Source organism: Prunus mume, linkage group LG4, assembly GCF_029339155.1.
Source record: "Prunus mume cultivar Tortuosa linkage group LG4, ASM2933915v1, whole genome shotgun sequence".
NCBI classification, from domain to species: Eukaryota; Viridiplantae; Streptophyta; class Magnoliopsida; order Rosales; family Rosaceae; genus Prunus; species Prunus mume.
The window spans coordinates 4,659,245-4,676,810 of NC_142701.1; the positions used below are offsets into that span (position 1 = coordinate 4,659,245).

Below are 17,566 nucleotides of genomic sequence, written 5' to 3' on the forward strand. Positions count from 1 at the left end.
GATTGCTTGTTCTCAAACCCTAATTTCGTTTTATTTTTGTTTTTCAGGTAGTATATGTCAGATACACTTGCTGAAATAGGCCAAAGACTTGAACGGTTAAAGAGCAACACTTTTGAGAATTCTGTATCAACTAGTGCCCAGACTAGACGTGCATAGAAGAGGACAATAGTTCTTCTAGCCCAGCGAGTGTAGATTCCTTCGATAACTCTAATTCTGACGGAGAAGAAGAGATGGCTGGCAATAACGATGACAACCGAGCTTTGGAAGATTATGCTCAACCGGTTATACCAAATTCACCTTCGTGCATCTTGCTGCCTACTGAAGCTAGAAATTATGAACTCAAATCTTCTCATTTTCACATGCTTCCTTCTTTTTATGGTTTACCTAACGAAGATCCATTATCCCATATTAAGGAATTCTACAATGTTGTGAGTGGTTTACCTTTGCAGGGAGTGAGTGAAGCAAATCTGAGGATGAGGGTTTTTCCTTATACATTGAAAGATAGAGCAAAGAATTGGCTAATGACTTTAGCACCTGGTTCGCTCACCACTTGGGATGCCGTAGCTAAGAAGTTTCTGGAGAAGTTTTTCTCAACTCAAAAGACAGCTACGTTGAGAGGGCAAATCTTTAACTTTAAACAAGATGATGGAGAACCTTTCAATGAATGTTGGGAGCGTTTCAAAGGCCTGTTGCTGCAATGTCCACATCATGGGTTACCTCTTTACTTACAAATGCAAATTTTTTATGATGGACTAACCCAAACATGTCAATCAACTGTGGATAATGCAGCTGGTGGAGCTTTGAAGAAGAAGAATGCGCAAGAGTCATATAACATTTATGAGATGTTGGGATCTAATGCTCAACACAAAGATACAAGAGGTAAACGAGTTGGAATGTATGAAATGAGTTCTAATAATGATCTTGCTTTGCAGGTGGCTAGTTTGGAAAAGAAGCTCGATTCCGTGCTCAATATGGCGCCTAAGATAGCTGAGGTGTGTGCCATTTGCAACATACCAGGTCATCCTACTTATCAATGCTCAGCTAGTGAGGCTTATCCCGAATTCGTTCAAGAGCAAGTGAATCTCATGAATTCTTACAATCAGAGGCCGAGGAATGACCCATTCTCTAATACATATAACCCTGGTTGGAGAGATCATCCCAATCTCTCATGGAAGAATAACAATCAATTTCAAAATTTCCAACCAAAGCCTGCCACTACACTTGAAGATACTGTCAAAATGCTAGCTCAGAACACCGTTCAATTCCAGCAAACTACCAATAGTACTCTCCAACAACATTCAGCTGCTCTAACCAAAATGGAGACACAATTAGGTCAGATTGCTGATGCTTTGAGTCAAAGAGAACCCGGGAAATTTCCAAGCCAACCGGTGATACTTCAAAGGAACCAAGAGCAGGCCAAAGCGGTCATAACACTTAGAAGTGGTAAGGTTATTGATAATAGAGTTGGCAATGAAGTTACTAATGAATCTGATCATGTGAATGCAGGCCCCACTCAAGAAGAGCATGAGAAACCGAATGAAGATCCAAGCAATGCCACTTCTTCGTATGAAGCTCCAAATTTTCACAAGGCTGAAAAACCTTACACTCCTCCAATCCCATTTCCTGGAAGACTTGCCAAAAGCAAGCAGGAGAAGTCATTTAAAGAAATTTTTGATATTTTAAGTAAAGTGAATGTTAATTTACCTTTGCTTGATGTCATTAGGAATATGCCAGCATATGGGAAATTTTTCAAGGAGCTAAACACTTATAAGAGGAAGTATGGACCTAATGAAAAGGTGATGGTGTCTGAAAATGTGAGTGCTGTGCTTCAAAGAAAGCTCCCACCAAAACTCAAGGATCCGGGCAGTTTTTCTATCAATATCACCATTGGAGACACGCTAGTTGAAAAGGCTATGCTTGACTTGGGGGCGAGCATCAATTTAATGCCCTATTCAGTGTACCTTCAATTAGGTTTGGGGGGTTTGAAGGCAACAACTATTTCATTGCAACTTGCCGATCGATCAGTGAAATATCCAAGAGGTATAGTGGAAGATATCTTAGTTCAAGTTGACAAACTAATTTTGCCTGCTGATTTTGTAGTGTTGGACATGGAAGAGGCTCCTATACAGGATCTTGAGTTACCTATTTTGCTTGGGAGACCCTTTATGGCCACGGCAAAGACTATCATAGATGTGCAAAATGGTCTCCTCACCATGACTGTGCTAGGAGAAACTGTACAATTCAAAGTGTTTGAATCTCTTTCTCACCCTTCTAGTTCACTTGATTGTTGTTCGATTGATGTGCTTGATTCACTTGTTTTCTCTAAGTTTTTGCTGGCACAATCCAATGATCCATTACAATATGTTTTGAGTCAATCTCAAGATGACTTTGATGAAGAAGTGCTCATGGAGATGGTGGCAGCCTTGGAAGCATTAAAACCATATCCTTCCACTTTTTCACCTCTTATAGAGCCATTAGGACCATCTGCCACACATCTGACCCCTTCTGTTGTTAAACCTCCAAAACTTGAGCTTAAACCACTTCCATCACATCTAAAATATGCTTACCTAGCTGAGTTTGAAACTCTCCCAGTTATCATAGCATCTGACCTCACCCCTTTGGAAGAAGAGAAGCTAATTAGGGTGCTAAAAGAGTTCAAATCAGCCATTGGTTGGTCTATTGCAGATATCAAGGGAATAAGCCCTACCATGTGCATGCATCGTATTTTATTGGAGGAGGGAGCGAAACCAACTCGTGAACCACAAAGAAGGCTCAATCCACACATGAAGGAAGTAGTGAGAGCTGAAGTATTGAAGTTGCTAGATGTGGGTATCATATACCCGATTTCAGATAGCAAATGGGTCAGCGCTGTTCACGTAGTGCCTAAGAGGATTGGAATCACAGTGGTAAAAAATGAGCATAAAGTGCTTGTTCAAATGAGACCTGCAGCTAGTTGGCGTGTTTGCACCGATTACAGGAAGTTGAATTCGTACACTAGAAAAGATTATTTTCCTATGCCTTTTATTGATCAAATGCTTGAGCGATTAGCTGGTCACGCATATTATTGTTTTCTTGATGGATATTCAGGTTATAATCAAATTGCGATTGCTCCAGAAGATCAAGAGAAGACTACATTCACCTGTCCTTTTGGCACTTTTGCATATAGGAGGATGCCGTTTGGCCTTTGCAATGCCCCAGCAACATTCCAACGATGTATGCTGGCAATCTTTTCAGATATGATTGAGAGATTTATTGAGGTATTCATGGACGATTTTTCAGTTTTGGTTCTTCTTTTGATACTTGTCTTAACCATCTCTCTCCAGTGCTTCAAAGATGTCAGGAAACAAATTTGATTCTCAATTGGGAAAAGTGTCAATTTATGGTGAAACAAGGTGTTGTGTTGGGACATGTAATATCCAGCAAGGGTATTGAAGTTGACAAAGCAAAAATTGACATCATCTCAAATATGGCAGCCCCTACTTCAGTGAAGGGAGTGAGAAGCTTTCTAGGACATGCTGGTTTTTATCGTCGTTTCATTAAGGATTTTTCCAAGATCACTCATCCATTGTGCAATCTTTTGGCCAAAGATGTTGTATTTCACTTTGATAAAGATTGTATGAATGCATTTAATACCTTGAAACGTGAACTAACCTCTGCTCCTATCATTATGGCCCCAGATTGGTCTTTGCCTTTTGAGCTAATGTGTGACGCCTCTGACTATGCTATTGGTGCTGTTTTAGGTCAAAGAGTAAATAAGCTGCCACACGTAATCTACTATGCAAGTCGGACATTAAACGATGCTCAACTCAATTACTCTACAACTGAGAAGGAGTTGCTTGCTGTTGTTTTCGCTTTAGAGAAATTTCGTTCATATCTTGTTGGCTCTAAAGTTATTGTTTACTCTGATCATGCAGCTCTTAGGTTTTTGTTGACCAAGAAAGATGCTAAACCACGTTTGATCAGATGGATACTCTTGTTACAAGAGTTTGACCTAGAAATTCGAGACAAGAAAGGGAGTGAAAATGTTGTTGCTGATCACTTGTCGCGCCTTGTTGATGAAAACCATGGAGATGGACAAATTTTGCCTCTCAACGAATCATTCCCAGATGAAAAACTCTTTGTCATCCAAGATAAAGAGCCATGGTATGCTGATTTTGTCAATTATCTTGCTTCTAGTGTAATTAGAGATGATTTGACTTTTCAGGAGAGAAAGAAGTTCTTTTCAATGGTGAAACACTACATGTGGGATGAGCCCTATTTGTTCAAGTATTGCCCTGACCAAATCATTCGAAGATGTGTTCCAGAGAGTGAGCAGCAAAGCATACTAACATTCAGTCATGCATTGGCATGCGGAGGTCATTTCAGTGCCAAAAAGACAGCTTTAAAGGTTTTACAATCTGGTTTCTTTTGGCCTACATTGTTTAAAGATGCTTTTGACTTTTGCTCTAAGTGTGATAGGTGTCAGAAAATGGGGAGCATCAGTCGCAGGAATGAAATGCCATTAAACAACATTTTAGTGGTAGAGCTGTTCGATGTATGGGGAATTGACTTCATGGGACCATTCCCATCTTCTTTTGGATACATATACATACTAGTGGCAGTAGATTATGTATCAAAATGGGTTGAGGCAACAGCTACAAGAACTAATGATCATAAAGTTGTTTTGAATTTTCTCAAAGATATGATTTTCACTAGGTTTGGAACTCCGAGAGCTATCATTAGCGATGGTGGCAGTCACTTCTGCAACAAACCTTTTGAGGCATTGATGAAGAAGTACAACATCACACATAAAGTGGCAACTCCATACCATCCTCAAACCTCTGGACAAGTGGAAATCAGCAATAGAGAAATAAAGAACATCTTGATGAAAACCGTCAGCCCTACAAGGAAGGATTGGTCACTAAGGTTGAATGATGCACTTTGGGCGTATCGCACAGCGTACAAGACCCCAATTGGAATGAGCCCTTATCGACTGGTGTTTGGAAAGGCATGTCATTTGCCAATGGAGCTTGAGCACCGTGCATATTGGGCCATAAAGAAGTTCAATTTTGATCTCAAAGAAGCTGGTACAGTGAGGAAGCTCCAACTCAATGAGTTGGAAGAGCTCAGAAATGAATCATATGAGAATGCAAGGATCTACAAAGAACGAACCAAGCTCTACCATGACAAAGCAATTCTTAGGAAGGAGTTTCAACCAGGTATGAAAGTACTTTTGTATGACTCACGTTTGCGACTTTTTCCAGGTAAATTGAAGTCTAGATGGGTTGGACCATTCAAAGTGCTTCAAGTATTTCCCCATGGAGCTATGGAGATAGAAAACATCAAGAATGGGACCCGTTTTAAGGTCAATGGACAGCGTTTGAAAGCCTTATTTGGAGAATGTTTCACAGGAGCAGGTTTATGTAGTTATGGATTCTCTCGAGTTTATGACAACTTAGACACACTACCATGTCTTGCCTAGACATTAAATAAAGCGCTTGCTAGGAGGCAACCTAGCTGGGTTTGTGTTCTTTCCTTTTATTTGTGTTAGTTTTTAGTTTTTATTTTATTTCATTCCATGCACACTGCCAATTTGCATTGCATCCATTCCATTCATATTTTTTTTTTTTTAAGCATCGAGGACAATGCTTAGTTTAGGTTTGGGGGTGTGGGATTTTCGTTTGTTTCTAGTTCTGGTTAAAGGTTGCTTTTGCTTACTAATGTGAATGTATATGAGGGCTATGGTTTACAATGAGGACTACTGTGTTGTCATGAAAAAGTTCGTATCATTATTATTATTTTTTTTCAAAGCTGTTACTCTTGGAATCATGGTGGTTAAAGTATCATGCTCAAATTCTGGAAGAAGAATTGTGGAGACTACCCTAGAGAGTGATTTTGAGCCTATTTACTTCTTTGAGAGGGTTTAAAGTGTTTGTACTCCTATCTTTTTGCTTCAACTTCATTTCAAATGATCTCATTATTTTTGTTTGATTGAACGCTAAGAATTGTTCTCTTTCGCAGATACCATGTGTTTGGTAACACTCATGAATGAACTCATTGAGATGATGTTAGGCTATGCATGTCTTAACCACCAAAAGGCCTAATTTCTTACCTTTATGTGTGTGCCATTACCCCATTTTGAAGCCAATCATGTTTAGCCATTTTCTTTTCTCACATTTTTTTTCCCCATATCCTTTTATCTCAATATGAGATATTTAGCCCATTACAGTTATACCCTATAGTTTGGGGAATACCAAAGTGATGAAGACAAAGATAATTCGAGCTCTACATAAAGAAAGTGGTGTGTACCGAGGTATGTGTGCTGGAATTGTAGAAAAAAGAAAGAAAAAAGAAACAAAGTTTTAGAAAAGAAAAGGAAAAAAATCAAAGAGGATGTAATTTCTAAATCCTTCCATTATCGCACGAATCCTGGATGCCACGAACAAACAACAAAGATCAATTCAAGAGGAGAGCTTGCTGCTTTCACAAGGAAGACACTTTGGTATGTCCCAAGCTTTAGTATTTCCTATCCTTTCTTTCATAGCCCCTGACCTAAGCCTTAACATTACAAACCTTGTGAAAGACCTAGCTGATCTTTGAGGATGTATTCATGAGTGATGCTAAGTATGTGTGCTATCCATATTCTTAGTGTTTGATTCCCTTCATGAGATCTGTCCAGAAATTGTGCTTTTATTTCATATTTCATATGTGAGGATTTTGATTTCCTTTTACATAACTTCACTCACATATGTTTGAGGAGAGACCGTGCCTTAGGATCTGAGTGAAAATTTGAGTGATATCTGTGAGGACTAGAGTTGAGGCGATTTCTATCTTTGGCATTTGAGTATGGTATCTTTGAAGTCATGGGACATGGAGTAATTATTTTTACACTTTATGATATGATTCTTTCAAGTGGCAGACTAGTGGTTTGAATGTATGACTAAGCTTTCATTGGTTCTTATTAGTTTGCTATAAGTATGCTTTAACCAATTTGCTTGCAAGTATGCAGATGTTTGTGGGTGTCATCACTGTAAACCCTCAGGAGACCCAACTCCTCCTACTAGGGACACCTAGGGGTTTAAAGGCTTGTTGCACATGCTCAGTGCAATCGTTTAGCCAGCGAAAGTGGTCTAGTTAGATTTTAGTGTCTTGTATGTTTTTAGTTTCAGTTTTGCTCGAGGACTAGCAAAAATCAGGTTTGGGGGTATTTGATAACTCATATATTTATACATTTATACCATCCATTTCTAGTCTATTTGTGATGTTTTTGAGTTAAACATGTTGCGTTTTACCCTATTTTGTGTTAGTATGCAGTTGCACCTACTTTAGGATCAAGTTGAAGGCAAAAGAAATCAAAACATGTCATTTTTGGAGCTGGCCACTATTCAAACGTGGAAAGAAATTTCGTGACCTGTTTTGAAGTCCAAATAAAGATCCAAAGTGAACCTGGCTTGTTTAAAGACTAAGAGCGGAATGGAATAGAAAGTAATGGGGATTTCTAGCCTGATTTGGAGGTGCCAAATAAGGCAAAAACGTGCAAAATAAAGGCTGATTTATTAGGATCTCTTTGGAATATCTGACAGCCTCTTTTACCCCATAAAAACTTGCCTTTTAGCCACTTTCACAGACCCTATTTATTTTGGACGAATTTCACAACCCTAGACATCCTTCTTTTTGTTATTCTCCCCTTTCACACACACTTAAACCCTAGCCGCCCATATATTTCCACCATCAAGACTCATCGCAGGAGGCTGTTCTTGGAGAAGTTCAACATCAGAATTGGTTCAAGGGTTTCCTCTTGATAACTCATATATTTATACATTTATACCATCCATTTCTAGTCTATTTGTGATGTTTTGAGTTAAACATGTTACCTATTTTGTGTTAGTATGCAGTTGCACCTACTTTAGGATCAAGTTGAAGGCAAAAGAAATCAAAACATGTCATTTTTGGAGCTGGCCACTATTCAAACGTGGAAAGAAATTTCGTGACCTGTTTTGAAGTCCAAATAAAGATCCAAAGTGAACCTGGCTTGTTTAAAGACTAAGAGCGGAATGGGAAAGTAATGGGGACTTCTAGCCTGATTTGAGGTGCCAAATAAGGCAAAACGTACAAAATAAAGGCTGATTTATTAGGATCTCTTTGGAATATCCAGCCTCTTTTACCCCATAAAAACTTGCCTTTTAGCCACTTTCACAGACCCTATTTATTTTGGACGAATTTCACAACCCTAGACATCCTTCTTTTTGTTATTCTCCTTTCACACACACTAAAACCCTAGCCTATATATTTCCACCATCAAGACTCATCGCAGGGCTGTTCTTGGAGAAGTTCAACATCAGAATTGGTTCAAGGGTTTCCTCTCATGAATTTATTTTCACTCATGTTGTTTATTTTCGTTTTAATCTTTGTGAACATGATGTGTAACTAAATTCATAGCTAGGGATTTCGATGTAGCCTTGCAACATTGATCCATGTTTCTAAGTTAAAGTATTCAGTTCATCAATCTGTTTCTTGTTTCATTCACTGAATCTATTGTTAAATTTGTTTGTCAATTTTAATGTTTGATCACCATTAGGGTTGCCTACAGATTATCTAGTCAAGGTTATTGTAAACATCATGCTTAATCTTGGTAGACATGTGAATGAATGAAGAGAATGCTATGCAAACATCCTGCCATGTGTTTTTCTTTGGTTCTTTAACGTTTTCTTGCATGGTAATGACTCTTAACTTGGAACCAAAGTTGAACATCCCAATTAGGTTGCATATTAGGAGAATTTGATCAAAACCACACATCATATGGCTGATCATATATATGTAAAACGAACTCTGGAAACAGGTTGGTAGTTGAATACGGTTTAATTTTATAAACATGGAATTGGTTTTGCAATGGTGAATTCGAAATCCCTGGTCTCATCCCTATTCTTCTTACATCAATATCTCATTCGCTGCTACATTCGTCTTGCATTTTAAGTTATCTTTCATTTACAACACAAACTACTCTCAACTTGTCACTTTCACTTTTAGTTAGGGTTCTTTCAAAACTTGTAATTTATAGAGGCAATCGGTCCCTGTGGTTCGACACCCTTACTTGTACCATTATACTAACCATATATTGGCACTTGGAAGGAACACAACACTTGCTTGCTTCAAGCTAAACATGTCACGTTGGACGTATAACCCTGTAGGGAGTTCATTAGTGCACAAATAGTTAACAATATCAGCAAACCAAGGCAATGGATTGAGGGAATTCAAAGCACAAATGGAGAAGAGTTGCTCATCAGGAAGCTTTCATGGCAATGGCAATGAATCCTCCTCTTCGTTAGATACATGTACCAATCTACTCAAGTGATCAGCCACGACATTCTCACTTCCTTTCTTATCTTTTATCTCCAAGTCAAACTCTTGCAACAAGAGAATCCATCTAATGAGTCGTGGCTTGGCATCCTTCTTGGCTAACAAGTATTTTAATGCTGCATGATCAGTGTAAATAATAACCTTGTTAGTAATCAAATATGATCTGAACTTCTCTAAAGCAAATATGACAGCTAATAACTCCTTCTCTGTGGTGGAATAGTTGAGTTGGGCATCATTGAGGGTTCTACTAGCATAGTAGATGGCATGTGGCTTCTTATCAACTTGCTGTCCCAAAACAGCTCCAACGGCATAATCAGAGGCGTCACACATCAATTCAAAAGGTGAGCATCTTCTTCAAAGCATTGAAAGCATTCTCACAGTTTTGATGAAAGACAAAATCCATGTCCTTGGCAGGAGATTGCACAAAGGCCTCGCAATCTTAGAAAATTCCTTAATGAAACGCCTATAGAAACCTGCATGGCCAAGGAAAGAACGTACTTCTTTGACAGAAGTAGGTGAGGGCATGGAGGCAATCAAATCAATCTTAGCTTTATCTACCTCGATTCCTTTACTAGAGATGACATGACCAAGAACTATGCCTTGGTTAACCATAAAATGACATTTTTCCCAATTAAGCACAAGGTTAGTCTGTTCACATCTAGCCAACACCTTAGATAAGTTATGCAAGCATTGATCAAAAGAATCACCAAAGACAGAGAAGTCATCCATGAATACCTCAATGAACCTTTCTACCATGTCGGAAAAATGCTCATCATGCACCTTTGAAAAGTGGCTGGGGCGTTCTAGAGACCAAAAGGCATCCTCCTATAATGCGAAAGTGCCAAAGGGACATGTGAAGGTCGTCTTCTCTTGATCCTCTGGGGCTATGGCGATTTGGTTGTAGCCTGAATATCCATCAAGGAAGCAATAGTGGCTATGGCCAGCCAATCTCTCAAGCATCTGATCAATGAATGGAAGAGGGAAGTGATCTTTGCTTGTTGCTGTGTTGAGCTTCCTATAATCAATGCAAACTCTCCAGCCCGTGGTCACCCGTGTAGGTACAAGCTCATTTGCTTCATTCTTCACCACTGTGATACCTGACTTTTGGGGACAACTTGCACTGGGCTCACCCATTTACTATCAGATATAGGGTAAATAATACCAACATCTAAAAGCTTCATTACCTCTTTCCTTACCACCTCCTTCATGTTTGGATTGAGACGTCTTTGGGCATCCCTCTTAGGCATTGCGTTGTCTTCCAATAATATCTTGTGCATGCATAGTGTTGGACTTATGCCTTTGATATCTGCAATGCTCCACCCAATTGAGGTTTTGTGCTCTTTTAGAACTCTCAAAAGCTTCTTCTCATCATTTGGTTCGAGGTGTGAGGCAATGATAACAGGTAGAGTCTCATTTTCACCTAAATAAGCATATTTAAGGTGTTTTGGCAATTGCTTTAATTCCAACTCTGGTGCCTGCAATAGAAGGTAAAACCTTATTAGTAGGTGGGTAATGATTCAAATTGGTTTGCATACCTCTTCCAACTTCTATGTAGCTATCCATGCTGCAAACAAACTCAAAAAGTAAAGGAGAGATCACAGCCTCTAAGCTGTCCGCTTCTTCTTTCCTTATGCTTTGTGTGATGCATGCTTCAATGGGCTCCAAATAACTCATTGGCAGTGCTTCTTTCACCATAGTATCAATTGCATCAAGCTGGAAAAGTTCATGCTCATCACTTGGAAACTTGGAGGCTTCAAACACTTTGAATGCTATTGTCTCATCAAACACGTTCATGGTCAATGTACCCTTCTTCACATCAATAATAGCACCGGCAGTTGCCATGAATGGCCGACCTAGAATGAGTGGTAACTGATTGTCATGAATTGGTGCTTCTTCCATTTCCAACACCAAGAAATCTGCTGGCAAAATTAGCTCTTCCACTTTCACCAAAACATCTTCTAGAATGCCCTTAGGGTACCTAATAGTTCTATCTGCCAATTGAATGCTCACAGATGTGGCTTGCAACTCACCAAGGTTAAGTTTTTCATAAACATGATATGGCATAAGGTTTATAGAAGCACCAAGATCAAGCAAGCTTTTGAAACTTAAAATCACCAACTATACAAGGTATAGAAAGCGAACCTGGATCCTTTAGCTTTGGAGGTAGCTTTCTTTGTAACACTGCACTTACCTCTTCACTCAATGCAACTTGTTCATGCTCTTTGAATCTCCTCTTGTTAGTGCATAGATCCTTCAAAAATTTTGCATACTTTGGAATCTGAGCAATGGCATTGAGCAATGGGATGTTGATTTGCACCTTCTTGAATGTTTCCATTATCTCATCCAAGCCTTGATCTTTCTTTGACTTTGATAACCTGCTGGGAAAGGGTGCAATAGACCTAAAAGCATTAGTTGAAATTGGAACTTGATTAGCATTAGATGATACCTTAGGGTTTGTGCTCTTTCCTGGAGCATTGAGGGCTGTTTGTTGGAAGCTGTGGGCTGCCCATGTGGTGGCTGAATGATCTCCACGTTTTCTCCATCTTCTTGCTCTTCATTGACATCTCCAACCTTGTTATCAACTTGTTTACCACTTCTTAAGATGTGTATTGCTTTAGCATGCTCTTGATGCCTTGGATTCACCTCTGTTTGGCTTGAGGAAAGTTCCGGATGCTCTATTGCTCATGGAGGATGCAATCTGCCCAACTTGCACTTCTAGTTTGTTCACTGCATTTTGAAGATTCTGATTGGTTTGCATCTGTTGCCCCATGAACTTCTTGAACATGTCTTGCAATTCTCCCATTTGATCACCCCTTTGCTCTTGCACTTGTTGGGGAGCATGCTGGAATAACTGCCTTTGTTGTATTTGAAATCCTGGGGGAGGTCCTTGAGATTGTTGAACATTTGAGTTATTGCTCCACTTGAAATTAGGATGATTTCTCCACCCGGATTGTACGTGTTTGAGTAAGGATCATTATTAGGATTCCTTGCTTGAAGGGCATTTCCTTGTTCTAGCATGTGCTCTGCAAAAGATTGGTCTTGAACTTCTACTTTGTTTCCTAGAGGGCCAGTCACTGCCTGTTGAAGCAAAGAACACATAACATCAAGTTTTGCAGCAATCTCATTATTAGTACTTACCTCAGAGACCACAGCTTTCATAGGAGCTCCTCTTCCTTTATTGTGGCTCCATTGTTGAGAGTTAGCACTCAAGGATTCAAAGAGAGTAAAAGCCTCCTCTGCTGTTTTGTTCATCAGTCCTTCTCCACTTGTTGCATCTACCATCATCCTTTCGGAATCAAGCAAACCTTCATAGAAAGATTGCATTTGCATCCAACTCTCTATGTTGTGGTGTGGGCAAGAACTTATCATCTCCTTGTACCTCTCCCAACATTCATGAAAAGCTTCTCCTTCCTTCTCAGTGAAACCAGGATTTCCTTTCTAATCTTGTTAGTCTTTTGAGCCGGAAAGAATTTCTGCAAAAACTTATTAGAAAGCTCTTCCCAAGCATGAATTGAAGCATTAGGCAAAGAGTATAACCAAGACTTAGCTTTATCTTTTAAACTGAATGGGAATAGCCTCATCTTAATCTGCTCATCATCAAGGCCATGAATTTTGATCGTAGCACATATTTCAAAGAATTGCTTAATATGCATGTAAGGATCCTCAGTGGTATTACCATAATAAGTTGGAAGAAGATGAATCATACCACTTTTAAGCTCAAACCTGTCAACTGTGAGTTGAGGATAGACGATGCACGAAGGTTGATCGGTGACTTTGGGAATGGAAAACTCACGCGGGGTTTCGAGGTTGGACAACAAGTGCACCACCTCCTTCAACATTATTGTTGTTGTTCGGAATCTCTGCCATCGTGCTTGAACCTTCATATTCGGAACTTTTAGAATCAGCGCTTGAAGAACTATAATTCCTCCTCAAACCAGCACGTACAGCAGCGGTTCTTGGTGAAAGTGGCTCAGGTGAACTTTGCTCCGGTCAGATTCGGACATGCACACACCAAGGAACTCAATTCAGTGCTTTCAATGGAGATAATAACTAAATACAAAAACTGAATACTAAAAGAAAAACCAACGAAAAACAAATGGTAAACAAACAAAACAAAACAATCAAAGTAATCTAACTATAGCACCAACGTTACCGGTTCCCCGGCAACGGCGCCAAAAACTTGTTGTCTCAATTCCTAACAACTAAAATGAGTTATTAAAAACAGCAACTTTAATTCTATAAGTATACGAACCGTTTATAGTATAGCTTATGTAAATACGAGTCGATCCTACAGAGAATGGTAACTAGTTCCAAGTTAAATTACTTAGAATGCTAGAAAAACATAGAACAAAGAAACTTGACTAACTAGCTAAAGGCAAGGTCAGATTCAACAATGCCTCTTGCTAATTACTCAAGGTCTAAGACAGAATCCTAGCATCACACACGATTTCCGAAATGGGGGTTTGTTGTTGAAATGAAAGAGAAGAATGAAATGAAAGTGCTCAAAAGTAAACACTGGCAGCAATCAAAGTTGTGAAACAAAGATTGAGAGGTGTTAGAGCCTTGGAATCTACCACTAGTCTTCCTATCCAAGTTATGAATGCATAGAAATTGACTCAAGCTTCATCAACAATAGATTATCGCATGCCTATGGTATCTAGGTGCAGGATGCATGATTCTCCTAAGGCATATGATTATGCATGGTATCTACACAACACATGATCTCTAATATGCAACCTAAGCATGGTATCTACTTAGAATAAAGCATACAAGAGTCATTAAGCTCCTTGAGAATATGATAATCACACAAGTCCTAGAACATGGTATCTGTCCTAGTCAACCTATGGATATAGCTAACCCCTTGAATGATTCTTAGGCCATTCATGTGTTGCTTGTGAAAGGAGAGTAGAATTGGTGAATCTAAACCCCTTCCCAACCTGTACTAGATGCATAAAATCTTAATTAGCTTACTCAAGAAAACATACATCAAACACATAATAAACTAGAGATTAACAACTTGTTAATGAAAGCAAAGAAATCAATTAACTATAAAATCATCATAACATTGAATATTCATGACTAGGGCTTCATCCTAAGCCTAAGTAAATGGATTAGTTAGACATAATTATAGTACAGAAAATGAAATACATAGATAGGATAAAAGAGAAGAACTAGATGATGGCAGCAAAAGGAATTCCAACAGCTCTGGCTCTCTCCCTTTGTAGGTGAATCTGAATGTGTGTTTGAAGTAATGGATGATGAATGTGTGTGTCTGCCTATATCCCTTGAATGAGTAGGCATCTCTATTTATGAGAGAAATTTAAATCCTCCTTTGGCTGGTGACACACCTCTCTTAATGTTCCCCAGCTGCTCCCTTACGCCCATGCTTGCCATGCTCCAGCTGCCCATGCTTTGGTATGGTGTCTTTATGATTGACTTTTGTTCACATCTTTCTGAGTTCTGAGCTGATTTGACTCCCATGTAGCTGCCCATGCTGAGCACATGGCTCTAGGGATGTAGATGTGATGGCAGCAGCAATCATGACATTTCTGTGACCTTGGTTTCAGTCTTTGACAGGGTAGGAACCAGATTTATCAATTGGCTGAAATTTGGATATGTTATAATAGACACCCATTGGAACAACTTCTATCAGGATGTCTCCTCATCTAACCTGTAGAGATTGCTGAAATGGGAATCCAAATGAACCTAAACTGGACTGACAAAGGAGTGTAGCCCAAATGGGTTTGTCTTTAAGCCATATTCCTCTTATCCCAATCAGCCCTTAACAAGCATGGATTGCATCAAATGTGATTTCTTGCTGTCTTAACCTACAAAACACACAAACATAGGTAGAGACTCAAAATGAGAAGCTAAACAAAATTACTAAGCAAAGGAAGGCATGCAAATGTGGCAAGTATGATATCAAAACTTAGAAACATCATAACACGGTGTGAGAGGCATTTGGTGTGTTTGGGTAAATCCAATGGCCAAAACTATGCAATACACCAACCACTCCATTTCAGAAAGAACTTCGTACAAACTTGAATCGTCCGATTCTATGGATCAATCGATATCGGATTGAGTCCAAAACTTGGAACATCATAACACAGGGGAGGAGGCATTTGGTGTGTTTGGTGATATCAATGGCCAAAATTATGCAATACACAACTCTCCATTTCAGAGCGACTTGTCTGAACGATCGTCCCGATTCTATGGACCAATGATGTCGAATTGAGTCAAAACTTGAAACATCATAACATGGTGGGAGGGGCATTTGGTGTGTTTTGAGTGATATCAATAGCCAAAACTATACACACCAACCTCCATTTCATAACGAACCATACGAACTAGAATAAATCGATTCTATGGATCAATCGATATCAGTTGAGTCCAAAACTTAGGAAACATCATAACAGGAGAGGCATTTGGTGTGTTTGGTGATATCAATGGCCAAAATTATGCAATACCCAACTTCCATTTGGAAGCGAACTTCATACGAACTTGAATCGTCGATTCTATGGACCAGTGATATCAGTTGAGTCCAAAACTTGGAAACATCATAACACGGTGGGAGGAGGCATTTGGTGTGTTTGGTGATATCAATAGCCAAAACTATACAAAAACCTGTACTCCATTTCATAATGAACTTCATGCAATTAGAATCGTCGATTCTATGGATCAATCGATATCGGATTGAGTCAAAACTTGGAAACATCATAACTGCGGTGTGAGAGGCATTTGGTGTGTTTTGAGTAAATCAATAGCCAAAACTATACAATACACAGCGACTCCATTTCAGAAGAACTTACGTAAACTTGAATCATCCGATTCTATGGACCAATCGATATCGGATTGTGTCAAAACTTATGAAACATCGTAACAGGTGGGAGGAGGCATTTGGTGTTTTGAGTGATATCAATGGCAAAAATTATGCAATACAACTTCTCTCATTTGAGCGAACTTGCGTCTGAACTTAGATAAATCTGATTCTATGGACCAATGATATCGGATTGAGTCTAAAACTTGGGAAACATCATAACACGGTGGGAGGAGGCATTTGGTGTGTTTTAGGTGAAATCAATAGCCCAAACAATGCAATACAACCACTCCATTTCAGAAACAACCCGTACAAACTTGAATCGTCGATTCTATGGACCAATCGATATCAGTTGTGTCCAAAACTTATGAAACATCATAACACAGTGGGAGGAGGCATTTGGTGTGTTTTGAGTGATATCAATGGCAAAACTATGCAATATACCAACCCTCCATTTCAGAACGAGCATTACAAACTTGAATCGTCTATTCTATGGACCAATCGATATCGATTGAGTCCAAAACTTGAGAAACATCATAACACGGTGGGAGGAGGCATTTGGTGTGTTTTGGGTGAAATCCAATGGCCAAAACTATGCAATACACAACCTCCATTTCAGCAGACTTAAATGCAGACCTGATTATTCGCTTTCAAGGACCAATAAATATCGGATTGGGTCCAAAACTTGGGGAACATCATAACACGGTGGGAGGAGGCATTTTGTGTGTTTTGAGTGAAATCAATGGCCAATACTATACAATACCAACCACTCCATTTGAGCGAACCGTGCGAACTGAATCGTCCTATTCTATGGACCAATCGATATCGGATTGAGTCCAAAACTTGGGAAACATCACAACACAGTGGGAGGAGGCATTTGGTGTGTTTTGAGTGATATCCAATGGCCAAAACTATGCAATACACCACTTCATTTCCAGAGCGAACTTCTTACGAACTTGAATCGTCGATTCTATTGACCAATCGATATCGTTGAGTCAAAACAGGAAACATCATAACACGGTGGGAGGAGGCATTTGGTGTGTTTTGGTAAATCAATGGCCAAAACTATGCAATACCAACCTCCATTTGAGCGAACTTTGTATGCGAACAGATCGATCGATTCTGGACCAATCGATATCAGGTTGGACCAAGACTTGGGAACATCATAACACGGTGGGAGGAGGCATTTGGTGTGTTTTGTGATATCAATGGCAAAACTATGCAATACACAACCACTCCATTTCATAACGAACTTCTGCAATTAGAATCGTCCATTCTATGGATCAATCGATATCAGTTGAGTCCAAACTTAGAAACATCATAACACGGTGGGAGAGGCATTTGGTGTGTTTGGTGAAATCAATGCCAAAACTATACAATACCAACCACTCCATTTGAAAAGAACTGCGTCTG

At 39.3% G+C, this 17,566-nt stretch overlaps 1 protein-coding gene, 2 non-coding genes and 1 pseudogene across 3 annotated transcripts; 2 read left to right on the top strand and 2 right to left on the bottom strand.

Moving 5' to 3' along the window:
• Nucleotides 1-230: 230 nt before the first annotated feature.
• On the top strand, nucleotides 231-5,461 carry LOC103343445 (uncharacterized). The gene is made up of 2 exons (XM_089050386.1): nucleotides 231-2,960; nucleotides 3,425-5,461. The coding sequence occupies exons 1-2, from the start codon at nucleotides 231-233 to the stop codon at nucleotides 5,459-5,461; spliced, it is 4,767 nt and encodes a 1,588-aa protein (XP_088906512.1).
• On the bottom strand, nucleotides 609-715 carry LOC148917711 (small nucleolar RNA R71). The gene has a single exon (XR_016126566.1). It is a non-coding gene; the product is annotated as a small nucleolar RNA R71 (small nucleolar RNA).
• A 4,700-nt stretch (nucleotides 5,462-10,161) lies between the features above and the next one.
• LOC148917712 (uncharacterized) lies at nucleotides 10,162-13,220 on the bottom strand (annotated as a pseudogene).
• LOC148917713 (small nucleolar RNA R71) lies at nucleotides 12,677-12,782 on the top strand. Its single transcript, XR_016126574.1, has one exon. It is a non-coding gene; the product is annotated as a small nucleolar RNA R71 (small nucleolar RNA).
• Nucleotides 13,221-17,566: the final 4,346 nt, after the last annotated feature.

What these genes read in the sequence shown, in the direction of transcription:
- LOC103343445 (XM_089050386.1), top strand. Translation starts at nt 231, where the DNA reads ATGGCTGGCAATAACGATGACAACCGAGCTTTGGAAGATTATGCTCAA. An exon ending in GACCTGCAGCTAGTTGGCGT is followed by an intron (nt 2,961 to 3,424) that starts GTTTGCACCGAT and finishes ATATCCAGCAAG; the next exon opens with GGTATTGAAGTTGACAAAGC.